Here is a 27,669-nt window from a genome sequence, read left to right on the forward strand (position 1 = left end):
CTTGGGAGTTTAGGTGTTAACAATAAGAATCAAACCGAGATATCACGAGATCAAAAATGAGTACAGATAAGATGACACTGAGAAGTAATCTTCTTCACAAAATGTTTAATTTGATGGACTCTCACGGTGTGTTTCCTAGAACAAACTTAAGATAAAAAATTTGGAATGTCTGATATTGGGCACCATGAAAGAAGTGCTCTTTCCCGACATTTTGCGGGTTTCGGCCAAAAATTTCGTCAGTGTTTATCATTTGAATGGGAATTAAATCCAGAAATTTTGGTATATTGATCCAAAATTGATACTTTTAAATGGAAATGTGATTGATTCGAAAATGTTTTAAAATAGTTTAGTGTTGTATGGCAGAGGATTGAAAAAATGGGTAATAAATAGCTTTTAAATGAAAAACTCTAAGTTTAGCAATGTTTTAAGCTCGAATTTGTATCCGGGCAATTTGTTGCTGTATTTCATGAAAAATTGCACAAAGAAAAGTTTTTTATTTGGTCGTTTTGAGGTTTCCAGCTTGGAAATCAGACTTGCCGATTTTTTTATCTCAATGTTCTCGGGAAAATACACCGTGCTCTATCTCGAAGTTTTGAACTGCTAAAAACTAAATATTTTTCGAAAACGAATAAGAAAATCAGATTGACTTGAAAGCGATGCACTTGACTTGATACTTGAAGCGTTATTTTCAATTTAAAATTTGATTTTACATTTAATGGACTGTATCAAAAAAATGTGTGATACACGAGAACCATGGTGCCCAGAAAAAATACCCCTTTGCTTCACAAGCGAAACACTAGTTGGTGAATAAAAAAGTTTTCAGAAAACATGGCATAATTAAATCGCTGATAACTTTACAATATCGAGTTTTATAGCTTTGGGAATATTTGGATGGAAGTAACTCACCCTGCAGACCAAACAGTAAGAAAATTGGGTTTTTCATACATTTTTTCCGATTTTTCCCATACAAACTTCACCTTCGAGTATCAAATGTTGACCGAGAATGCATCGCAAAATTACCGAGAACTTTGATTTTTTTATTTTTATTTCAAGCATCTTATAGATAAAGAGGTTCTAGAAAATGTTATACATCGGAATAACACGATTCTTAAAGATTTGCCAGCTATTTTCCGAAAACTTTTGTTTATTCTTGCACAGTTGTAACTTTATTAGAAGTTTTATTATTTCGTTGTCATTTCTGGGTAGGCCTCGTAAAGTTTAAAAATTTTCGATGCGTTGAAATTTTATTTGATTAACAATCAACTTTAAAAAGTTAAAAAAACACTGATCATATTTAATTCATCGTGTATCAAGTAGAAAAGTTAAGATGGTATTCAAAAAGTAGAAAAAAGTTTTAAAATTTTCACTAGTTTTTCAAATATAGCGATTTCGGTTCAAAAACCAGAAACAGAATTTCGCCAAACAGCTGGCAGTACTGTGTGTCTTATCAATTATCGCTACCTACAAAATAATTCTGATGATTTATGAATAAATCTAAACATACTGAAAATGATTACAAATGATACAATGATTTAAGTTAATTGCACATAAAAAGTGTAAAGTATTTTTTCATGTTTTTTTTCACTTTTTTGCGAATCAAAATATAAAATTCTGAGTACTTTCTTATCATCCTTCTTTACAAATCACGATAGCCCGACAACTATTGGTCAGCTTTTCAGTGATAACAAATAAAGTCTGTGTTAAATTTTCGAATTTTTGTTTTTTTTTTTTTAATTTTAGGATCCCGTCGAATTGTTTGAAAAAAGGTCTTGATTAGTGTTTTTAGCCTTTTCAAAAAGTATGGCTCGATGAAATAAAAATATTTCTGGAGTTTTTTTTTTGAAAAGGTCCAATAAACCGAATTTTCGGTTTTGCTTTTTGGGTGTTTTTTAATACCCCTGACTCAAGGCGGTTTCAAAAACACCCAAAAAGCAAAAACTGGAAATTTGGTTTATTGGACCTTTTAAAAAAAACTCCAGATTTTGTTTTTACACAACATTAACGGACAAATTAAAAAAAAACTAACTTAATCCACCTATGTGGTTGATGCCTTCCTCACTTTTTACCAACAATTGGTAATATGAGTGGTTTGGACACATATTTCAGCTATTTTTTTTGATCCAGAAAAATAAGTACGCAGATATAACTTAAGTGGTCATAACTCGAGACAGGGTTGCCAGATCTTCAATGTTGTAAGCTTGTTGGAAAGGTCTTTTAATTACCTAATCAACGATGGGTCGGATGATGGATCCGGACATCGTTCACATGCATATAAATGAGATCCGAGTATATGTGAAAACACATTTTTATACATAACTTTTGAACTACTTATCGAAACTTCAAACAATTTAATAGCGATGTATGGGACCCTATACCAAGTCGATTGCAACTGGTTTGGTCAAAATCGGTTCAGCCATTGCTGAGAAAACTCAGTGAGAATTTTGGTCACATACATACATACACACACACATACACACACACATACCCACACACGTACACATACACACACACAGACATTTGTTCAGTTTTCGATTCTGAGTCGATATGTATACATGAAGGTGGGTCTTCGAGCTTTTAATAAAAAGTTCATTCAGCTTCTCTTTTGGCAGAAAGTGTCCATACTTTTCATTAGAGCAATTCTCTGGGATTTCGGTCATTCGATTTGCATCATTAGTTTGTCCATATAATGTCCATACAAAAATGATATATGAAAATTCAAAAATCTGTATCTTTTGAAGGGATATTTTTGATCGAAGGACTACACTGAAAAAAATAAACACAGTAAAAAAAAATTGGTGACTTTTTATTTCACTTCTTGTCACTGAAACTCAATTTGCAAAAAACACTATTTTATTTTTTCATTATTTTCTGGTATGTTTTAGAAGACATCAAATGTGAATTTTTCAGAGATTTCCAGAATGGGCTAAAAATCTTTGACCGAGTTATGAATTTTTGAATCAATTCTGATTTTTTTTTAAATCGAAGTATTGGTTGCAAAAATTGAGCCATTTTTAGCATACCAAAAAAGTTTCAGCCGGATTAAAAAAGACAAAAAAATAAAATTCAAGAAAAAAGACCGATTTCGTAAAGAATGGCTCATAAGCCCTTAGTTACAATATCATATTTTGATTTTTTAAACATTGTTAATTAGAAATTGGAACAATAATACTGCATAGGAAAACCATGACTCATAGCTTGTTTTGCAAATTTACTCTAAAAATCTACTGTACCTACACAGAAAAAAAATGATGGTAATATTTTCAGGAATTGGTGACAGATTTTGTGTAAAAAAAATGCGTAATATTGCATCTGGAATTGGTGAATTTTCATCAAATTTTAATGAATTTTCATCAGGTTTACATTTTTACACTTAAACCCCGATGGTTTGGCACCAACTGTTCTCAAACGAACGGGGTCAATTTTTGTTTTGATCTTTTGCTTTTTAGCGCACGTGTATCACTTTTTTTTTATTTATTTCATTATCTCTTCGTTTAGAAAAACACATGCTCTACAGTCTGGAAGCCAATGCCGAAACACTCACAATACATCTGGTTGAAATTCACTTTCTCTAGTTTTGTTTTGAAGGGGTTCTTTAGAATATCCTTGACTAATCGAGGAAAAAGAGGCATGGGAAAAACTATTCAAACTACTTTAAAAACGTCCTTCAAAACACGTGACTCCTTCCGTACAAAACACGCAAATGTCATCATTTGATTCAACACCGAACACGCCCCAATTAACGTATCCACTGATAGGATGCACCAACCCAACTCACGTTTCGAGATATCTCACTTTACTAATTACGAGTCGGTGTAACACCGGTAGACTTAACATAATTTACAACAAGTCAACAGCATTAGCTGCTGCCGGTAGCCACTCGAGATCCTGCCGTAAATCTTTCCACCGCCGACGGAAAGGTACTCAAACGCAATGTGTCCTGTCCGTCAATCGCACGGCGGACATCTCCCGACATGGATCTCACTCTACCGGTAAGCACTCCGCTTAAATGCTGTTGGAAGCTACAGAGTTATTCTTGATCGATAGGACGCTGGCTGGACGGTGTGTCTGTTCACGCTGGGACTGACCAGCACGCTGGGCGTTTCGATCCCGGCCGGGTTCAACATCGGGGTTATCAACGCCCCGGCGGAGTACATCCAACGCTGGAGTAAGGCGACGATCCTGGAGCGTTACGGAACGGTGCTGTCGGCGGATGGGGTCAAGACTCTCTTCTCGGTGGTTGTTTCGATATCGCTGATTTGCGGAGTTTTCGGATCGCTGGGAGGGGCAGTGTTGGCGGATAAGATCGGTCGGAAGAGGTCATACCTGTTGTGTGGAGTGCTTCATACGGTTGGAGGGTTTTGCTTTCTGGTGTGTCGAGCGTTGTCCTCGATTGAGCTGTTGTTGGTGGGTAGGGCGATCATTGGGTTGGCCGCCGGGTTGACGACCAGCGTTCTGCCGATGTATCTTTCGGAGGTAGCGCCAACGAAGCTACGAGGCACGCTCAGTAGTCTTGTGGGATTGGGACTGACGGCTGGGGTAGTTGTCGGGCAAGTTACTAGTTTGGAACAGGTGCTGGGCACGGTTGAACACTGGCACTACGCATTGGGATTCTTCGTTGTGTTGAACCTGTTTTGCTACTTGCCGTATCCTTGGATGCCGGAGAGTCCAAAGTTTCTGTACAGTGTCCAGAGTGATCCGGAGGGTGCTCTGCGCGAGATTCGACGAATCTTCGGACATGAAGCAATTGGGGATGACTACGTGAAGCTACAGATGGTCAACGCGGGATCCAGTCAGAACTTGAAGCTGGCAATGGAAGAGACTAGTACTTCAACTCGAACGATGTGGTCAGTGCTGACGGATCCCACGTTGAGGCTACCACTGATTCTGGTATGCGCGTTGATGGGAGGACAACAGTTGTCCGGAGTCAATGCGGTATTCTTCTATTCGGTTTCGATCTTTGAATCGGTCGGATTGAGTACGACAGCAGCCAAGTTCGCCAATCTTGGCGTTGGATGTCTGAACCTGTTTGTGTCCTTCTTCACGCCATACCTGATGGGAAGATTCAATCGACGACCGCTGAGTCTGCTATCCTGCTTCTTCTGCGGTGTATTCCTGTTCTGCTTGGCTATTGTCTTGCACCTTAAGGTAAGGTATGTCTTCCTCTTGAAATCAATCTCAATTGGTTCTCATTACAGGACGCCGTCTCTTGGTTCGGCTACGCGTCGATCGCCTCAATCCTGCTCTACATCGTCGTGTACCAAGTCGGAATCGGACCCATTCCCTTCTTCATAGGGTCCGAGCTGTTCGAGCTCGGTCCGCGACCCGCTGCCATGGCCTTCGGAAGCATTTCCTCCTGGGGCTGTAGCTTCATCGTCGGTATGCTGTTCCCGGCCATCCAGAGCGTCTGGGGTGCGTTCGTGTTCATGCCCTGCTCGATTGCGTGCTTCGTGCTGACCATTCTGGTGCAGTTTTACCTACCGGAGACCCGCGGCAGACAAGTGTCCGATGTGGCGGCACTGGTATCCAAAGGGTTTCGCTCGAAGGTGCTGTAGAAGTGAATCATGGTGCTCGAACGGTGATCTGAACGAAATAAAACGATTTTGTTGTCAAAGTACCCTTTATTGACTCAGTAACGATTGTTGACTGCCCACTTGAGAAACTCAGACATGGAAGTCCACTTTGGCACTCGAGGTTGCGCCGGCAACAGTAGCACCATGGAGTTTCAGCTGCCGGTAGGGTTCAAATCATTCATAGTCACGGTCACAATATAGGTAATTCCTATCCCATCAGGACTCCAATTGGACACCTGGCTTGGTGTTTGCGGGGTTCGTAATCACCTTGGGAGTGGCTGTACCAGCTGGATTTCAGGGAAGCATCATCAATGCACCGGCTGAGTACATCCAAGCATGGTGTCGAGCCGTGATCTCGACCCGATTTGGGATCTGGCTTTCGGACGAAGAGTTGAATCTGCTGTGGGCTTCCATCGTAACGGTGGCGATTTTATTCGGAGTCTTCATCAGCATCTTTGGAGGGATTCTAACCTGCAAGTTTGGAAGGTTGGTATGAGTTGCGTTCATCGACAACCTCACAGCCTCACCATTTCAGGAAGAAGTCCTTCCTCATTTGCGGGATCGTACTGGCTCTAGTCGCCCCTTGCTTCCTGCTTTGCCGCACGACCTCCTCGATCGAGTTGCTCTTTTTGGGGCGCGCAATAGCCGGGTCCGGTCTTGGACTGGCAATCGCTGTGCTGCCACTGTATTTGACCGAACTGTCACCGTTGAAGCTGCGTGGCGCGGTCGGAGTTCTGGTTCCGATCGGGATAACGGCGGGTGTTGTGCTAGGGCAGGTCGTCGGACTAGATCAAGTGCTAGGGGATGAGGATAGCTGGCAATACGCGTTGAGTTGCTACGCGTTGATGCTCGTGTTGTGCTTCGTTCCGTACTGTTGGCTGCCGGAAAGTCCCGAATACCTGTTTAAGGTGAAGAATGATCCGGAAGGCGCGGTAGAAGCGATTCGGAAGATATTTGGACAACATTCAGTTGGGGACGATTACTTCAAGTGAAGGTAGATCATGTTGATTGCGAGAAGACGAAATCGATGTCCTTGCTGGCTGTTCTTAATGATCCAAGCTTGAGACTTCCACTGGTACTGCTTTGCTGCATGTCTGCTGGGAACGGATTCTCCGGAATCAACGCGGTAAGACTTAGAGATTCCCTGTTGTTACAGATCTTTCAATACGAATTTCTTCAAGATATTCTTCTACTCGGTATCGACGCTGGAGCGCATCGGACTGCCCGCCAATGAAGCTAAACTCGTTAGCGTTGGCTTGGGCTGTGTTAATCTTGTATGTTCCGCTTGCGGACCGTACCTCATGGCTCGCTTCAACCGGCGACCTCTCATGTTGATCTCGTGTACTGCGTGTAGCATAACGCTACTGCTAGTAACGTTGATGATCATTTTCGTGGAATCCGTAACCTGGTTCGCGGAAGCATCCATAGCAGCGATGCTCCTGTTCATAATTGCCTTCCAAATCGGGGTTGGACAAATCCCGTTCTTCATTGGATCGGTTAAGCTACGTCCGAAAATTCAAATTCAGACATAACCTCAAACCAACTTTCAGAACTGTTCAACCTGGACGCTCGCTCTTCGGCGATAGCTTTGGGAAGTTTAGGTGCCGGAATGTCCAACCTCATCATCAGTATGGTGTTCCCGATCATGCAGCACGCTTGGGGAGCGTATGCGTTTCTTCCGTTTTCCGTTTACTGTGTCATGCTGGCAGCACTGGTCAAGAGGTTCCTTCCGGAGACGCGAGGACGTTCCGTTGGAGATGTGGCTCGGCTGATGGCCAACGGGTTTCGAAAATTTGACAATCCTCAACCTTGAATAAAAATTTAACTTAAATCTGCAACATTTTCCTGGACTCTTACCAATAAATCTCTTTAAAATCGTGTACCTTTTTCACCAAACCCTCCTCCTCACCACTACAACCTCAAGCGTGGTTTGTTTATGTCTCGCCGCCACAACTATCGGCTTATCTCAGCACTTTTCAAGCTGAGCAAGCCTCAGTCCAATATCCGACGCCGTTCGGGCATCGTCAAAAATCAAACCAGCTCAATTCAACATGGGTGTTGGTGCATCAAATCCGGGAAAGCATTCCGGCGGTTCCCGCCGGCATCACCGTGGAACCAGTCACAACTACCAGAAGACCGGATGGACTCAGCACTACCATAGTCACAGTCGAGCGGCAGCTAGTTCCACCGTCAGACCACCAAATCCCGCCCAAAATCAATGGATTCTACCCGAAGACCAGCCGCAACCATCGGTGACCCGGGGTCGTCGAAGTCCCGGCGGCGTCATGATTCGACAGGCGCCGGCAGCACAGCCTGAACCGGTGACAACCACGACGAGGGTTCACACCCCGAAGAACGCAGCAGCAGGAGTTCAACAGCAGAAGAGGGGAAGCAAACCCAAGATCGACTACAGCACCGTTGAGTGCGGCGTCTGTGGCCACACCGGGCACGGAACGCGCTACTGCCACCACCGGAACCAGACGTGCCACATCTGTAACGAGCAGGGCCACATCGCGTCGGTTTGCAAGCAGAAGGTGCACCACGAAGCGAGTCGGTACAAGCCGCGGCAGGTGAAGTGAGTTGAGTTGATGTTACTCGCAGTGTTGTAGGTTGTAACGTTCGAATAGGTGTACTGAGGTGAAAGGTGAAACAATGAAATCTTAATATGATTTTCAGAACAAATTAGTGTGTGTAATCGTTCAGTGTGTAATGATTCTTGAAATCTGTAAGAATAAATTACTTTTGAAACAAAAGTGCATTTTATCTATGAACGCTGGGTTCGAATCCGCTTCAGATAAGACAGATGGCGCAATCTGCTGATAATTTCTCAATGAAGTGGTTAGGAAGTGGCCACTGCGCAATACTACAACCACCGATAGCAGCACCAAGAAAAGCCTCTTCATGTTATTCGCGGATTTTACCCTAGATTAGGTGATTGTTGAGGATCACGCGTTACATTTATAATTGTTTTTTCATCCATGTTTTGTCTTCCTCATCTTACTGAGGAAAGGCTATAAAAACATTCGAAAAATGAACTTCTTAATTCGACCTGCTAACCCACCATCACGTAAAGGTACGCTTCCGTACCGATGGTCACGATGAATTTTTTCGCCTTCATTTTTTCGTCTTCCAACTCATTTCTAACTTCATGAAAATGCTCAAACTGTTCCGAGTAGTACTCAAAGTCACCTGTCTTGCAATCGAAAGGTCCCAGCTAGGAAAATGGGTCTGCCGACATTTTCTACACATTGAATTTGGTCCAACGATCTAACAGACTACTAGCGATCCAATTGCTAAAGACAGCAATTTATAGACACTCACACGTTTAATCACATAATTTGCCTTTATCATAACCACATATAGATAATATTTTTTTCATTCAAGAATAAGGCGATTGCTTAAGATTGTCTCATATCACAAATCGGCACTAAACCGAGGTCCGTGTTTTTTTTTTGCATTTGCATTGTTTACTAGGGTGGGTACGGATTTTGAAAAGTTCTCAGATCAAGTTCTGGTGTGGTTCCCCTTGTAGGGCATACCCATAGGGACTCTCACGCCAAATTTCTGCTCATTTGGTTGAAAACTGGCTTGTCTCAAGCGAGTTCAAGTTTACATGGGATTTACTATGGGAAATTTTGAATTTTCGTTCATTCGCTCCTACAGGCCTAGGGAAAACATGTAGAAACTTCTAGGATGGCCAGAAATGAGCGGAATCGTCTGGAGAACAACTTTCCCTAAGAGACCAGGTCGATTCGTTCAACCCCCATCGAGCTCAACGGCAATACATCCGGGGTTTTCGGAACCAACGGTTTTCCCAGAAAGCATCAAATTTTCCTTAGCATGCTATGAATGCTTGATGAACAACGCGACGCCACATGTCAAACAGCTACCACGTGATTGTAAAATTTGCACCATAACAGTTTTTTTTTCTTATTTGGAGGTTTAGAATACAGGTAAATAGTAACAGGATCACCATAAATGATAATTCTATAGTTCAAAAAGTAATAAAAAGTCATTTTTCATAGGCGATGCTAGTCCACGTGGTAGCTGTTTGACATGTGGCGTCGCGTTTTTCATCAAACATTCATAGCATGCTAAGGAAAATTTGATGCTTTCTGGGGAAAACCGTTGGTTCCGAAAACCCCGGATGTATTGCCGTTGAGCTCGATGGGGGTTGAACGAATCGACCTGGTCTCTTAGGGAAAGTTGTTCTCCAGACGATTCCGCTCATTTCTGGCCATCCTAGAAGTTTCTACATGTTTTCCCCAGGCCTGTAGGAGCGAATGAACGAAAATTAAAAATTTCCCATAGTAAATCCCATGTAAACTTGAACTCGCTTGAGACAAGCCAGTTTTCAACCAAATGAGCAGAAATTTGGCGTGAGAGTCCCTATGGGTATGCCATACAAGGGGAACCACACCAGAACTTGATCTGAGAACTTTTCAAATTCCGTACCCACCCTATTGTTTACGCATTTTGAAGCATTTGGGAAGCGATAAGCCATGTGGGCTCACAGTGGCTTAGTTGCACCGGATGACAGATAGGCTTGTCGATAAACACATGATTCTCAGCAGAGTTCTCAGAAAAAATCAGTTAGGATAATCAAATCGCGAAAAAAAATATGTATGACCCAAAAATCATTTTAAAAGGTTTGGAAATTAAAGATTCAAGATGGCGTCCAAAAAAACAATGAGATATGTTATAATTGGAATAACAAGCCAGAATTAAAACATATCGATAATAAAACCATTGGAAAATGTTGCACCCGTACAGTTTATATCAGGGGTGCTCAAAGTTTTTGGGTGCCGGACCAAATTACAAACTCAAATGAGCTTGCGGGCCAAAAATAAAAAATGTTATTTGACAAATTAAATTGCGTTATTTTCATTTAAAATACTGAAAAATATACCTTTCACTGAAAGTTAACAGAAATTTCTGTAATTTTTTGAACACTTTCGTTATACAATAATAGAAGGAAATAGAAAATGAGAAAGGTTTTTAATTGAATGTACATGTGTTTTCATTGAAATTTTTTAGTTTTTTTTCAATTTGGAAAATGGTGACATGAAATCTGAACAATTTATTTTACGGCGTTATTTTATCTTTTAATTAAGTGTAACAAACGAAATTATTATCCAACAATTAGGTCGACGCAAATATAAAAAAATGTTGTCTCTTGAAGCTGGCCATGGAAAGAGAGAGAAAAAAAATTAAATTCCAAGCAAGAATTTCAACATTTGAACGCAAAAATAGTTAAAACCTGTAATATACACCTGCAATCATTATTTTCAAAAAATCTAATATTCGACAAAAATTACGATTTTAGCATAAAAACACTTTTTGCGGTACTGTTCATCGAAAATTAGATAAAATCAAAATATTTTTTTGAAGAAACCCGAACATGCTCAAGATGATTCTAAACGCAGAGAAATGCACTCAAAATTGATTTCAGCCGACTGCATTTAATTTTCGATTGAAATTTGTAAGTTTTATCTGTCTGAATGAGCTGGTAGTCAATCAGATTCGTTATCCAACTGTCATGAGATTGAATCCCGAGGTGAAAAATTTCTTAGTGCACAGTAAGTTTGAGGCACAGTTCATGAAAAGGGTCATTATGGATTTTAAATAAATATGTTATATTTTTTTTGATTTTATCACAGTTTTCTAACTAAATCAAATTTGAAAGTTTCATAAACCTTTCCAAAAATATTTGATGAAAATTTAAATCACTTAGTTACTTGAAATTGTTTAAATTAAAAAGATTTTTGAACAATATAATCATGTCGTAACATGGGAAATATGGATAAATCATCGGTTTTATATTAGCAAAAAATAAAAAGAGATGAACAGTTTAAAATAAGCCTTTGTTTTAAGAAGTATTAAATCACTTTACATATGAACAACGGGCCATTTTACATGATTATTCAAAATGGGTCCGCGGACCACGTTTGGCCCACGGGCCATACTTTGGTCACCCCTGGTTTATATGCATCATTATTTTTATTTTTTTTAGATTCTGCGAAAAAAAAATAGCGAAGAAAAAACTTTTTGTGGTTTTGTATATTGAAAACTCAACAAAATTAAAAATATTTTTGAATCATCCCAAACAAAGGCAGGGGGAATGCTTTTAAAATAGATTGATTGCACTCAAATTCCCATTCAAATGTTGAACTTTTTTGAAAATTAGTTTTTGTTCTCTGATTTTCTGGTCGGCTTTGAAGGAAGGGGGGGGGGGGGGGTAAACCAGCCTAAGAAATTTTCGGATAATATAGGTTTTTAACTATCGAGTCTGAACTGTATTGACAAATTAAAACCGAGCGAAAATTAATGATCGCTCTTGTCATGGTTTGTTTTAAAAAATACTCAGGTTAGTAATTGTTTACACATTGTTCATGCGAAAAAAAAAATCAATTGTTTAAGTTCGGTACCCTTGCTTTTTAAATTTTATTTATTCACTCATTCCTTCTGAATAACTTAATAACTGACCAGTTTTCTGAAACCTGGCATTTTTTTGTTTTTGATTTTATGTATTTTTTTATTTGAGTGAAACAAGCCATTTTGACTAACCTGCTTTCTCCATACAAGTCTCAGTACACATTTGGGGCTGTCCATAAAAAAGTGCTTTGCCAAAATTCGAAAATCGGTATCTTTTGAAGTCTCGGCCAAAATTGTAGGTTATGATTAGGACTATTATATAGATTCACGGGAAAATAAATCCATTATTTAATCAACTTTTTGCCACAAATACTCTTTTTCGTTGATTATTTGTTTTAGTGGACAAAAAGCACCAACTTTTAAGCCAGTGTGAAAAAATTTCACACAGGATTCATGATTTAACATTTGAAAATCGGATCAATATTTTAGAAGAAATCGGCGAGCCGAAAGGGTAGCACTTAAAAAAACTCAACAATGTTCACAAAAGAAAATTCTTGTGAATTTTCTCAGCTATCAAAATATATTACATATATCAACAATATGTGTTGTTCCAGCGATGGATTAAGATGGTCATGTTCACTTTAATAAAACAAATTCTTACATTTTTCCTTAAATTTTTTAATTTTAAATTGCTTTAACTCGAAAACAGTGAATATTATCATAAAATTATAAAAGCAGTTTTTGAAATCAAATTCAATGTAACATCGAAAGATGGTTAAAGATGGTTGAAGGTTTAAGAATTTGAAAATTTTGACAAAGAACTTTGTCTTAGGGCTCTATACAAGGGTAGCAATCCAGATTTTTCGCGAAGCGAAATGTAACGCGTAGAAGCAAATTTTCAAAAAAAGTGCAAGATTTCAAACGATTGTATCTTTTTTCCCTCTCGACCAATTTGAACGTTTTACCCACCAAACGAAAGGGAAGACTTACTTAATGATCTTAAAACATGTTTATTACAGTACTTATTTATTTAAGTACTTAAAAGTTAACATAAAACTACTAAAGAATAGCGAACGCTGATTGGTCAAGCGCAACCTTTCCCGAACACATTAATCAGATTCAAGTATCTAGCACTTAGCAAATTTTGCCTTGCCTCCTCCTTCCGTGGAACTGTCACGCGAGAATGTAGCACCATGGTTGCAACATGCCGTGCGATACTATTTAAGTTAGCACTTAGCCTCAGACAAATTCAGTGCCTACCGAGGTTTCATCCGAAGCGGACCTCGCGTTGGTTGTTTAAATGCTCACACATACATTCGCACACTCACACAAAGCACTGTTTAGGTTCCAACTCGGAAGGGTTTGTGTCTAACTTGAAAGGGGGTGTTTTTCGGCAGCATACTCAAGCAAAAGAAACCAATTTTAATGTTTTTACGTGTATTTATTTGAAACGTGACGAATTACCCTCTCGGCAAATTTCCCCTCTTTTTGGTGCACGCTGGTTGGATGAACGAACGTTTCCCAATCAGTCAATCGAGAGACGTGAGATTGATGTATCTAAAATCACCCCCACTCCACCTCATAATTTTCGGATCGTCGACGAGCCAACAAAACTCGGCTCGGTCGGTCCTGAAAAGTCATTCTATTGCTGGACGTCGACGAGAACACATCAGAAGCAGATGGCCTGGTGGCCCGGTAGCAGACGGCCTGGAGGTCTGGGAGCAGATGGCTTGGAGGCAAGGACCAGCTAAGACATGGTAGTCGCGGGAGTCGATCATTGGAACTGGCCACCACCTGGACTGGAGTGGCCGGAGGCCCCAGGGATGTTCCGATGGGGGGACATTTTCCAGACCGTAAGAGTTGGGGCAATATGGGTATCAAACTTTATGGTTTTTGCTACTGGACATGAAATTTGACATTTCGGCAGTAGTGGCCACAATCCGGAGTGGCCGGAGGCCCCGGGGATGTTCCGATGGGGGGACATTTGCCGAACCATAAGAGTAGGGGCAATATGGGTGTCAAACTTTATGGTTTTTGATACTGGATATGAAATTTGACATTTCGGCAGTAGTGGCCACAATCCGGAGTGGCCGGAGGCCCCGCGGATGTTCCGATGGGGGGACATTTGCCGGACTATAAGAGTTGGGGTAATATGGGTATCAAACTTTATGGTTTTTGATACTGGACATGAAATTTGACATTTCGGCAGTAGTGGCCACAATCCGGAGTGGCCGGAGGCCCCGAGGATGTTCCGATGGGGGGACATTTGTCGGACCGTAAGAGTTGGGGCAATATGGGTGTCAAACTTTATGGTTTTTGATACTGGATATGAAATTTGACATTTCGGCAGTAGTGGCCACAATCCGGAGTGGCCGGAGGCCCCGCGGATGTTCCGATGGGGGGACATTTGCCGGACTATAAGAGTTGGGGTAATATGGGTATCAAACTTTATGGTTTTTGATACTGGACATGAAATTTGACATTTCGGCAGTAGTGGCCACAATCCGGAGTGGCCGGAGGCCCCGAGGATGTTCTGATGGGAGGACATATGCCGAACCATCAGAGTAGGGGCAATATGGGTATCAAACATTATGGTTTTTGATACTGGATATGAAATTTGACATTTCGGCAGTAGTGGCCACAATCCGGAGTGGCCGGAGGCCCCTCGGATGTTCCGATGGGGGGACATTTTCCGGACCGTAAGAGTTGGGGCAATATGGGTGTCAAACTGTATGGTTTTTGATACTGGATATGAAATTTGACATTTCGGCAGTAGTGGTCACAATCTGGAGTGGCCGGAGGCCCCGGGGATGTTCCGATGGGGGGACATTTGCCGAACCATAAGAGTAGGGGCAATATGGGTGTCAAACTTTATGGTATTTGATACTGGATATGAAATTTGACATTTCGGCAGTAGTGGCCACAATCCGGAGTGGCCGGAGGCCCCTCGGATGTTCCGATGAGGGGACATTTTCCGGACCGTAAGAGTTGGGGCAATATGGGTGTCAAACTTTATGGTTTTTGATACTGGATATGAAATTTGACATTTCGGCAGTAGTGGTCACAATCTGGAGTGGCCGGAGGCCCCGGGGATGTTCCGATGGGGGGACATTTGCCGAACCATAAGAGTAGGGGCAATATGGGTGTCAAACTTTATGGTTTTTGATACTGGATATGAAATTTGACATTTCGGCAGTAGTGGCCACAATCCGGAGTGGCCGGAGGCCCCGCGGATGTTCCGATGGGGGGACATTTGCCGGACTATAAGAGTTGGGGTAATATGGGTATCAAACTTTATGGTTTTTGATACTGGACATGAAATTTGACATTTCGGCAGTAGTGGCCACAATCCGGAGTGGCCGGAGGCCCCTCGGATGTTCCGATGGGGGGACATTTTCCGGACCGTAAGAGTAGGGGCAATATGGGTGTCAAACTTTATGGTTTTTGATACTGGATATGAAATTTGACATTTCGGCAGTAGTGGCCACAATCCGGAGTGGCCGGAGGCCCCGCGGATGTTCCGATGGGGGGACATTTGCCGGACTATAAGAGTTGGGGTAATATGGGTATCAAACTTTATGGTTTTTGATACTGGACATGAAATTTGACATTTCGGCAGTAGTGGCCATAAACCGGAGTGGCCGGAGGCCCCGGGGATGTTCCGATGGGGGGACATTTGCCGAACCATCAGAGTAGGGGCAATATGGGTATCAAACATTATGGTATTTGATACTGGATATGAAATTTGACATTTCGGCAGTAGTGGCCACAATCCGGAGTGGCCGGAGGCCCCTCGGATGTTCCGATGGGGGGACATTTTCCGGACCGTAAGAGTTGGGGCAATATGGGTGTCAAACTTTATGGTTTTTGATACTGGATATGAAATTTGACATTTCGGCAGTAGTGGTCACAATCTGGAGTGGCCGGAGGCCCCGGGGATGTTCCGATGGGGGGACATTTGCCGAACCATAAGAGTAGGGGCAATATGGGTGTCAAACTTTATGGTTTTTGATACTGGATATGAAATTTGTCATTTCGGCAGTAGTGGCCACAATCCGGAGTGGCCGGAGGCCCCGCGGATGTTCCGATGGGGGGACATTTGCCGGACTATAAGAGTTGGGGTAATATGGGTATCAAACTTTATGGTTTTTGATACTGGACATGAAATTTGACATTTCGGCAGTAGTGGCCACAATCCGGAGTGGCCGGAGGCCCCGAGGATGTTCTGATGGGAGGACATATGCCGAACCATAAGAGTAGGGGCAATATGGGTATCAAACTTTATGGTTTTGATACTGAATATGTAATTTGCCATTTCGGCAGTAGTGGCCATAAACCGGAGTGGCCGGAGGCCCCGGGGATGTTCCGATGGGGGGACATTTGCCGAACCATCAGAGTAGGGGCAATATGGGTATCAAACATTATGGTTTTTGATACTGGATATGAAATTTGACATTTCGGCAGTAGTGCCCACAATCCGGAGTGGCCGGAGGCCCCGCGGATGTTCCGAGGGGCGGGGGGACATTTGCCGAACCATAAAAGTAGGGGCAATATGGGTATCAAACTTTATGATTTTTGATACTGGATATGAAATTTGACATTTCAGCAGCAGTGGCCACAAACCGAAGTGGCCGGAGGCCCCGGGGATGTTCCGATGGGAGGACATTTGCCGAACCTTAAGAGTTGGGGCAATATGGGTATCAAACTTTATGATTTTTGATACTAGATATGAAATTTGACATTTCAGCAGAAGTGGCCACAATCCGAAGTGGCCGGAGGCCACGGTGATGTTCCGATGGGGGACATTTGCCGAACCATAAGGGTAGGGGCAAAATGGGTATCAATTTTTATGGTAATTATGAATCTAGTGAATCTTGGGAAATTTGGACCAGACAATGTGATCGAAAATTTCAACAACCATCTTGCAAAGTTCTTTGTCATACTGGTCATGTGTAACATAACCACCTGCACCTTTTTTGGAAAAAAACATAACTTTCCGAAAAATAAAGCTTTTAAAAGTTTAACTTTTGGATACAATCTCTGAAAAGTTGAATGTTTCAGCTCTCAAATGGATATAAACGATACTATTATTTTTGGTGATGGAATGAATAGGTCGTTTCACTATTTGAGAATGTCGGGAAAATTTAGTAGTTTTACAACGAAATTGCAAAAAATATATTCATTTTTAACAGAAATGAAAAACATCTTCACACAAATATAACAATCCACCGCTATGATAAGTAACCAAAACTGTTTGAAATATCATGTTTATTTTATTTGCATAATGTTCGAAAGTAATAAAAAAACTAAAATAATCCACCTATGTGGTTGATGCCTTCCTCACTTTTTACCAACAATGGTTAATATGAGTGGTTTGGACACATATTTCAGCTATTTTTTTAGGCCCAGAAAAATATGTACACAGATATAACTTAAGTGGTCATAACTCGAGACAGGGTTGCCAGATCTTCAATTATGTGGACTCGTTGGAAAAGTCTCTTGATTACCTAACCAATGATGGGTCGGATGATGGATCCGGACATCGTTTACATGCATTTAAGTGAGATCCGGCTTCAAAAAAGTACATAAATATCACTTAAGTGGTCATAACTCGAGACAGGGTTGCCAGATCTTCAATTATGTGTGCTCGTTGGAAAGGTCTCTTGATTACCTAACCAATGATGGGTCGGATAATGGTTCCGGACATCGTTTACATACATTTAAGTGAGATCCGGCTTCAAAAAAAGTACATAAATATTACTTAAGTGGTCATAACTCGAGGCAGGGTTGCCAGATCTTCAATGTTGTGGACTCGTTGGAAAGGTCTCTCGATTACCTAACCAATGATGGGTCGGATGATGGATCCGGACATCGTTTACATGCAGTTAAGTGAGATCCGGCTTCAAAAAAGTACATAAATATCACTTAAGTGGTCATAACTCGAGACAGGGTTGCCAAATCCTCGATGTTAAGGACTCGTTGGAAAGGTCTCTTGATTACCTATACAACGATGGGTCGGATGATGGTTCCGGACATCGTTTACATGCATATACTTGAGATCCGGATATATATGAAAACACATTTTTTACATAACTTTTGAACTACTTATTGGCAAGATTTTTGAACACATACATACACACACACACACACACACACACACACACACACACACACACACACACACACACACACACACACACACACACACACACACACACACTTACACACACAGACATTTGTTCAGTTTTCGATTCTGAGTCGATATGTACACATGAAGGTGGGTCTTCGAGCTTTTAATAAAAAGATCATTTTTAGAGTAGGATTATAGCCTTACCTCAGTGAGGAAGGCAAAAGAGTAGACTTTAGTAATTTTTATTTGTTTATTTCATGCTTAATTCAAAAGGTATTGTGAATAAAAAAAAATCAATGCAAAATCATTCTAAACACACACGTGTAGACATCCACAAGGAAGACATTAGCTTCCCTCATTTCTTGTTCTTGAAAACCATATCCATCACGTTCAACATGTTGTCCAGCACGCTCGTCACACTCTCCGCCGGTGGCACCGCCGGAGTCTCACTCTTCACGCCCGCATTCTGCTGCACGTGGACGTGCACTTCAACCGGTTGCTGTCCCTTTCCTTGGCCTTGACCCTGCTGCTGCTGTCCCTTAATAATCTTCTCCCGACATACGGACGCAATGTGTCCCTTCTTGCGACACATGAAGCAGGACGCATCCTTGTGCGGACACTCGGACTCCACGTGCAAGTGGCCACAGATCTTGCATTTGCGCTGGTTCGGCTGGTTCTGCTGGGGTTGCTTCTTCTTTGCTCCTTTGGCCGAACCATCCGGAACGGCCACCGCCTGAAGTTCGGCGAGCAGCTGTGGAGGGGCCGATTGCGGATTCTTCGGCTTCCTGGGTTGAGTCTGCTGCTGTTGTTGTCTTTGTTGTTGTTGCTTTGGCTGAGGAGCCATCGATTTCTTATCATCCTTATCATCCGGCTCCAGCCTTCCGCAGGCGATTCTATCGCGAAGTGCTTCCTTCTGAAACGGGCCAAAGTTGCACTTTAGCGATAGCCGTTTCACCTCGTTGATAAATGCCCCCGTGTACTCTCCTTGGCGCTGGTTCCGCTGGTAGAACTCCCGCCGGGCAAAGTACTCCAGCAGCAGGTCCCGAAGTTCTTCAAACGTTTTCCCTTTGGGATCAGCCTGTCCGCAGCTCTCTTTTAGGATTTTGTACGCATCCTGGCCGATGCTCGCGATGAACAGCGGCACCTTCTTCGATTCGTCATCCGCGACGGAATTGATGGCCAAAAACTGGTCAAACTGCTCCAGGTAGTACTCGAAATCGCCGTTTTTACAATCGAACGGATCCAACCGGGAAAATGGCGCGGCGGACATCTTGGAAATTTTTTATTGCGCCGGATTGAAGTGAACTTCGCGAACGTGTTTAGTACGAGCGACTAGCAGTTATCGACTGAAGTTGTTGCTGTTCGACACCGCAAATTTACGGCGGTCTAGAGGTTCCACTTCTATTCACACAAATTTGTTTTTTTTATTTTTAAGCATACATAAGAGATTTATTTTGCAACAAACATATTTTCGTAGGGTGCAAAGCTTTACAAGAAGTTAATTTTTTTTGCAGATTGAAATGGATTTTTCTTATCTGAAATCGACTACAGAAGTAGGGGAAGGTGGGGCAAGAGGAACAATCGCTCCTACGGCCGTAATTTGTACAATTTTGATTATTTCCAGTATGAGGAATTGTTGCTAGCAATGCAATTAGCTGATTCTACTACCACATAACCGCCAAAATGACGTAAACGCCACGGGGCATAAGATTTAATGAAGTTTTTTTCGAAACCTTTGTTTTCTTATAATATTTGGAAAGTACAAAATAAGGCTTAGGGTTCGGTTTAAGGCTCATTTTATCAAAATGCTATTTTTCCTAGATCAGTAGTGTCCCTACAAATGACATGCACCTATTACAAAGTATGATTGAACTTTTGGTTATTTTTGTTGAGAGCTTTTAAAAAATCTTGTTCAGGTGGAGCAAGTGTACCATATGGATTTTTAGTATGGAAAAAATTACGAATTGCTGCAACAACATATTTTATTGGGAAATAAATACATGAAAGTACTTAAAAACTGATAAACAATCGTTGAAAAAAATTGTACATAACAAGTATAGTGATATTATGAAAATTTACTATTTATCATCGAAGTAGTATTTTTTTCGTAAAAACGATAAAATTTTTAGTAAAATATTATTATTTAATCTAAAAATGGAAGAAACCATTCAAATACATTCTAATCTGATGTATCTAAGTGATAACAGTTCAATTGTTAGCAAATTACCATATTTTTTTCATGCATTGTTCCTCTTGCCCCAATGGGTTGCTCGTCTTGCCCCACTAGTTGAGTAGAACGTACGGAAAATCAAAAATTTTAAAATCAATTTTTCACATGAAAAAAACAGGATTTTTTAAAAACTTGTTTAAACAAAGTCTTAGTCAAGACCTAGAATAAGATGATTATAATAAAATCCGACAGATTTTTTAAATTTTTAATGGGTTATAACGAGCATTTCCTTAGCTTGTTACACTTGCCCCACTTTCCCCTATGGCTTTATCCATATAGTATGTCACTCTGAAATCAGCCAAAATTTACCTCCCCCCCCCCCTTTTGCAACGCTTTTCCTATACATATTTATGTCACGCTTGCTCAGACCCCCCTTCCCCCTAGAGCGTGACATACTTAATGGATGACGCTTATCCGGCAAATCACTAAAATTTAAGGTAAGCTGGGTTATATTTACTCGAAAAAAAAAAACATTTACGTTGTACAAGATATTCTAAAACCAGCATTAACCCTCTAATTTGAGCCTCTTAATTTTTATCCGGAAATGTCCATTTTACCCCGAAATCCACAAGATTATTAAGCTATCGAGGTATTAAATCGTCGAATGTGTCTGAGCGATATTTCAAGGTTACTGGTGTTTGTGTGAAGTTCAAGCTGCACACTAATTTCAGTAATTTTCATTGAAACTGTTAAAAGTGCATGCAAGGACCACGTCATCAAATTCGTTGGAAAATTTTAATGGTACCTTTAAGCACCTTCGTTGGATAGTACATCTTGGTGTTTGTATAGTATATCAGTAATTTTAAAGCGCTGGAAGTGTTATTGGTTTACAGTATAAGGGAACACGTCAATGAATATTTGTATGAGTTATATATCAATAAACTACACTGAAATAAAAAAAAAGTACCAAATCCCTAAATGCTAGGAATTTTGCCTCCTTTCCTTATTAACTAATTCAAAAAGCGCGATTACTAAATAAGGAAAAGTGGCAAAATTCCTAGAATTTAGGAATTTGGTACTTTTTTTTTATTTCAGTGTACAATTTATTTATCTTTCCGTGCTCCTAATCCTTATTCCTGTCCCGGTGTATGGTTGAGATGGGAGCGGCCGGCAATTGATGGCTTTCATGGTGCTGCCTGTCCTGTTCTGGTAGACTTGGTTTTAATTCCCTTTAATCAATTTCTATACAACCTGAGCTGGACAATCATCACACATACATGACGAAATCCAGTCTGCAACCCGCTAAGATTTCCATCTCCATGCGAATGCGAAATAAACTACAATTTATTTAAAAAAAATAAAAAAATCTGGTGCCTCAATTGAATTCAAACATCATCAACCTTGATTCAAAAAGACCGAAAACTTTCATGCAAACTGCGCTAGTCGCCGCTAGGTGTCGCTCCAAGCGACAAAGGGAATGTTCAATCCGTTCTATAGGTGCGAAGCAGCGTTATGAAAAAGTTGAATGGGAAAACTAGCGACTCAATGTGGTGCATTGAAGTCTCCGAATGGGCATGAGTTCCCAGTCAAATCAATCCGAATTCTGAAACGGAATCTATTTAGAATCGTATACAAATTCCGTTTCAAACGCAACAACCGGTTCCGTGTTCGAATCGGTTGTTGCATTTGAAACGGAATTTGTATACGATTCTAATTAGATTCCGTTTCAGAATTCGGATTGATTTGACTGGGTTAGAACTTTTGATAATGTTTAAGAGCGAGTCCACGAGCAAAGCATACCCATCTCTCATCGACCTCACCAATCTGCCTGAAATTTTCAGGGGTTGTTTGTACATATGAAACTAGCATCTGGCCAAAATATGAGCACTCTAGGTAAAAAATTCAATTTAATTTCAAAATTCAAAATGCATCTGAAAGGGCTCAAAAAATGAAACAAAATTCAGGGTAGAGCATCCCAATTGGTTAAATCTAAAGGGAGTTATTGGCATTTTAGTGAAAAATAGCATAATTTTCAAACTCAAATAAAAAAGTGTTCCATCCAGATATTAACTCGGTTCGACCTGCAGCTTGTAGGGGACATCTGGGACTACCATCTGAGACTGAGAACGCTTTGGGTAAGGCTGTGTAACATATTAAATAGACACTTTTACTTTTAGTGATTTTTATGGTTGTAAATTTTTGCTTGGGGGACCCCTTAGATCAAATTTTCCGGTGATTATTTTGTCATATTCGTGTACCTGAGACAATTTCACAATACACAAAAATGATTATTTTCATCCATTTTAACCCTTTAAAAAATAAAACGTAAAAAAATTAAGAAGCTGCTTTTTTTCTGGTGTCATCTAGTATCCTTGGAAACGAACTTGATTTTCAATAAATGTGAATCGAATTTTTTTTTAACTTTCAGTTATCCAAAGTGAAAATTTTCAGAAGACTTCAGATAATCGAGTCTGGACTGTACTCCGAATTGTTATGACAGGGTGGCCACTAGAATCCCATCTTCAAATTACAGACTTTTTCTCGACTTTTCCAGAACTTCAAAAAACAAGAATGTTTTACCAAAAAAAAAATTACCGATCAAAATTTTTTACCGTAAACCGGGGTGACTTTGATAGGATTTCAATTTGTTTTTGAAATATTTTCCAACAGGTAAGGTTTTTCTCAAGATTATTATTTTTAAAACATGTACTGGGGTAGGCCACACAAAGTCCATGCACTATTTTGGAAAAAAAGTTTTTTCAATAGTGTTTAGAAAAATAGTTACGTTAAAAATTCTTAGTTTAAATTCCGGGGTGACTTTGATAGTCATTGTTTTTCTTGTTAAAATCATATTTAAAGTGTTCAAACTTTATTTGTACGTTAAATGTACCATCACTAAAGTAGCTGATATAGTTTAAAAAAAAATCAATGTTTATATTTAGTTAACTAAGTTCATAAGCTTTTTATCAAAATACTAATAAATTTTACATAAAATTGTTGAAAAGTAGGAATTTTGCCTGAAATTTGTTAAAACTAGTTTTGTTTATAAAATTATCGATTTATATTGCATTTTAAACTGAATACAAAGCATGAATCACAAGTTTTCACATTTTACATAAAATTTGTTTAACTGAAATTGCCTATAAACTTGGAGAAATTGCCTATAGAACCTGGACACATAATTTTTATTATTTACAAACTTATTAATCATTCTCCTAGTGGAAAATTGTCCAAAGAACCCGAAAATGCATTCCGTTTTCCGATTCAAAATCATGTTCATTGAGAAAATCATGACACTTTGAGAAGTTTTAAATAATGACTTTCATCAACATATTCTTAATTATAGTTAACTAACATTTTAAACATTTCAAAATTTTATGCAAAGTTCTTCTTAAGGTACTTTGAACACTTCTCTACCACGGTCAGTATGATTCTGAACCGTTCCGTACGTATTTTAATTGTATTCTTCATTTTGCGGAAAAATTGCAAACCTATCAAAGTCACTCCGGCTATCAAAGTCACCCCGTTTTACGGTACTAAAAAGTCAACATAATAAATTAGTTAAAAAAATTAAAAAAAAAACATACCATTGATAAACAGAAACATAAAAACAAATATATTTGAAGAAATCGAAGTTTTATTCAATAAAAAAAATCAAAATATCTAGGAATTTGAAATGTTCAGGTCAAGTCGGGCTCAAGTCAAAGGAGTGGAGAGGAGGGGGAGAGGGAGTTAATTTACAATCATTAGTTTTTAAATATTGAGATTTGACGAAAGAAAAATTAGCATAACAAATCTATTTGCTGTGTTGTACATTGAAAATTCACAAAAAAAAATCTGATGTTTTTGTTAATAAACCCGAAATGCTCAAATGATAAATACACAAAATTTCGATTAAAACTTTAAAGTCTCTTGAAAAAATATTTTTGTCCTAAGATTTTTTCCAGACGATTTTGGAACATTGACAAATAATTTAAGTATTTTATTCAAATTAAGTTGTTAGTTAATGTTTTCATTTTACATCAATTTGAATTCAGTTTAATCAGAATTCATACTTAACCTCTCATTTCATGCGAAAGTTTAGTAGAGAAAAAAATCTTTAAACGTATTTGTGAGTTTAGGGGAATTAAATGTTGAGATTTTTTAAGGGGAATTAAATGTTGAGATTTTTTGCACTATCTTTTCAAAAGACCTTAAAAACTTTTTTGATTCTTAAGGGGTTACATACATGTAGAAAATCACCAAATTTCATGTTACAGAATATTTATAAAATCCACTAAAAAGATGATTTTTAATCACTCCTGAAAGTTTCATGCAGATATAACATGATTAAACTGAGTAAGAGACGATTTATGATCAAAATTTTGCCATGCGGACTGTCAAACTTTCTTAGCGTTTTTCTCTAAACACCGAGTTGATTTACGGGTGCCACGATATCTCGAGATAGGATGGACCAAACTGGCTGAAATTTGGGGTGAAGACTCTCAAGACATATCCCGTGTGCATGACGAAGCCCGATTTTTAAGTTTTGCTTTTTAAAAAAAATACAAAAATCAAATACTGACGGTTTTTTATATGCAAAACATAAAAATATTTTTATCTTTTTTTAGAATAAACTTTTGGAAAATCGGCCTTCGTCATGCACACGGGAATAGTATGACGAGTCTTCATCAAAATTTTGAGCCGATTTGGTTAGAGCAGTGTTGAGATATCGTGGCACCCGTTTTTTGAAACTGCTAACTCCAAATAGCTATATCTCGGCAACGATACAACAAAATGGCTCCAAATTTGTTTTGTTAGTAGATGAAAATGTATATTTTAATGTTCGAAAACAGATTTAAAAAAATCATATGTGCGCTCAATCAACATCTGACATTTTTGCCGATTTACATGTATGTAACCCCTTAAATAGATTAAAATAGAAAAAGAAACCTTACATTTAAATTTAGTTCTCAAAACAATTTGAGCGAAACTGAACTAAAAATAGCTCAAAGTATTACACATTTATTTAAAAGTTATAATAAGAAATCGAACAAGTTTGCTTGGAATTTCCGTCTTTTTTCGACTTTTTCTCGATTTTTCGCGGATTTTAGCGAATTCCCGACTTTTCGATTTCCTGATTTGAGTGACCAACTTGTGACCATTCTGAGTAAGTTATGGCATGGCAATTGTAATTTATGTTAATATTATAATATGTTAAACTAAATGAATGAATTTATAAAGTTATGATTTTTGAAAAAAATGTATCGAAAATTTTCACGAAAAAAAATCCAAAATTAATTTAAGCAGAAAAAGTACATTATTAATCTGAAAGCAATTTTATTTTTTTTAACTGCGACGTTTTCGAATGAAGCCATTTTTAGGTTAAAATGTTCACCCGAAATTGAGCATTTCTCTGCGAAACCGGAAGTGTCATTGGTTCACCCATACAAGTCTCCTTACAGTTTTGGCAGCTGTCCATACAAAAATGGTACGTAAATATTCGAAAATCTGTGACTTTTGAAGGAATTTTTTGACCAATTTAGTGCCATCGGCACCAAAAAACCAAATTTTCATTATTTCCAGAAATCCAAAAATTATCAAAAAATCCATATTTTTATTTTTTTCGAAAATCTTTGATTTGTTTTAAGGGACAAAACCGGTAACGTTTGAGCTATAGAGAAATAAGATGAAAAATTTTGCACATTTTGTCCACATTTTTTAATGTTAAATTGAATTTTCAGTCAAAAAAGATTTTATGATTTTTTCAATAAAATGCCCTGTTTGTAAGATATAGCCACCGAATGATTGAATTTTTTGAAATTTTTTGAATGAGTTTGAAATGTAAGTCGTGATTTAAAAAATCCGATTGCCTTCCCTTTTCACCGTATTTGAAAACTTTTTTTTACTATTTTGAACGACAATGTTGTCGATTTTGAAAACATTTTAACGTTTACTAAATTTGACCACCTAAAGTTATCGGATTTGCTTACAGAATTTCTATTTGTGTAGTAAGGATTCTTTCTTTAATTTGGCTATAATTCAGTAAATAGGGGAAATATGCCCATTTTAATCACTCTAAGCCGTTCGACCAATTCTCATCACTTTTGCCGTCTCCGCTATAAAATCAACATTTTCAGATGTATCAACAATGGAGAGTTGCTTGCTCACTTTTGTTTGAGCTATTTATTGCTTTGGAACAGTCGAAAACACTTTATGAAAGCTGTAATTCATGATCAAAGTGCTGATAGGCCGATAATAGAAATAGGCTGAGAAAGGGTATAGTTCCCCTAGTTATAGTACTCTACGGTAGAGTGAATAGCGACTGCGCCCGCCAATTCCGTTGATGCTATTGGTCTTGTGTTCGATTTGCACTTTTTTCTCCTGCAAATTTAAATTTTGAATAGAGTCTATAAACCATAGGGGCGAGACGGTTCAGCTGTATTTGTCCAACCTCAAACTCCTATCAATACAATAATCACCATTCAGCCGTCGTAACAACCTCGCGTTGATTCATGCCTTTGGCTCGCTCAAAGTCAGACTCTGTCTCTTTATTGCTGCAATTAAACAAACTCATGAAGCCGGCGATCGGTCGCAATGTCAAATCAAAACAATACTTTTTTTTTTATTTTCTCACTAACACTTTCTTGCGTGATCCTCGCACCTACCATTACTTGAATGTTGCGTTCGATGTGTTGGTGGCGTGCCATCGATTTGTTTTGGATTGTTTGGATCGCGTAAGTCGTGCAAACTTAAGCTCGATCGTCTTATCGGTTTGCTTGTTTTGCCATCGATTGCTCCATTCCATCCGTTTTCGTTGCACTTTTTTCTCCTCCCTCTCTCTTTTCTTTCTTCTGTTGTGATTCCATTTGGCTCGCTCGGTTGAGTTTTTGCTAGCGCAATAGCTCGTTCATTTCTTCGCGCGATCACTGCCGTAACAACGACTCTGCTTACGACGACGACGACCAAGTCACTTCCTCAGCAAAGTTCGGCGTGATTGTACCTGACGAAGTTTGATGTGCGGCGGTCGGTGAAGTTTTGTGGTGATTCCAGTGAGTGATCTGCGCGAAGGTTTCGTCAAGGTGAAGATTCGGAAGATCGCTAGAACACTAGACGCACAATTTCTACAGCAAAGGCCACAATAACCAATGATCCACGACCAAGATCATGCCTGGATCTAGACGAGTTGTATGCTTGTGTGTATTGTAGTGTGAAGTGTTTTTGCTGTCGTTTGAAAGGGAACCGGTTCCGATGGGGCACGTTGGCCACCAGTTCGTGAGTTACGATCTGTGACATAACGCGTTGATCGTGCGCTGCGGTTGTTCGTGGGCTTCGTGTGTTAGTGCCAATAATAGAGGGAACTATCCAGCAAGAGTATGTTGTGTGATCGTGCTCCAGTGCAAGAAGAGAAATAAAAATTGCAACACTCAGCACGGTTGTTTTCG

The 27,669-nt window shown here is 39.5% G+C and overlaps 4 protein-coding genes and 1 long non-coding RNA gene across 5 annotated transcripts in view; 3 read left to right on the forward strand and 2 right to left on the reverse strand.

The window, feature by feature from the left end:
- The window catches only part of LOC6054536 (four and a half LIM domains protein 2), a 278,680-nt gene that overhangs the window by 56,670 nt on the left and 194,341 nt on the right, over positions 1-27,669 (forward strand). The window lies entirely within an intron of this gene.
- On the forward strand, positions 3,469-5,614 carry LOC6053794 (solute carrier family 2, facilitated glucose transporter member 3). The gene is made up of 3 exons (XM_001869787.2): positions 3,469-3,989; positions 4,045-5,145; positions 5,196-5,614. The coding sequence occupies exons 1-3, from the start codon at positions 3,972-3,974 to the stop codon at positions 5,550-5,552; spliced, it is 1,476 nt and encodes a 491-aa protein (XP_001869822.2). The 5' UTR covers positions 3,469-3,971; the 3' UTR covers positions 5,553-5,614.
- LOC6053795 (solute carrier family 2, facilitated glucose transporter member 3) lies at positions 5,667-7,383 on the forward strand. The gene is given in 6 exon segments (XM_038266034.1): positions 5,667-5,732; positions 5,779-6,056; positions 6,106-6,539; positions 6,542-6,696; positions 6,752-7,067; positions 7,121-7,383. Coding segments are annotated over 6 exon segments (1,512 nt in total).
- On the reverse strand, positions 18,312-19,439 carry LOC119769482. The gene has a single exon (XM_038262098.1). It carries the CDS (start codon positions 19,343-19,345, stop codon positions 18,431-18,433), a length of 915 nt encoding a protein of 304 aa, XP_038118026.1. The 5' UTR covers positions 19,346-19,439; the 3' UTR covers positions 18,312-18,430.
- On the reverse strand, positions 26,645-27,442 carry LOC119769483. The gene is made up of 2 exons (XR_005278377.1): positions 26,842-27,442; positions 26,645-26,781 (listed from the first exon to the last, which is right to left on the reverse strand). It is a non-coding gene; the product is annotated as an uncharacterized LOC119769483 (long non-coding RNA).

This window comes from Culex quinquefasciatus, chromosome 3, assembly GCF_015732765.1.
Source record: "Culex quinquefasciatus strain JHB chromosome 3, VPISU_Cqui_1.0_pri_paternal, whole genome shotgun sequence".
NCBI classification, from domain to species: domain Eukaryota; kingdom Metazoa; phylum Arthropoda; class Insecta; order Diptera; family Culicidae; genus Culex; species Culex quinquefasciatus.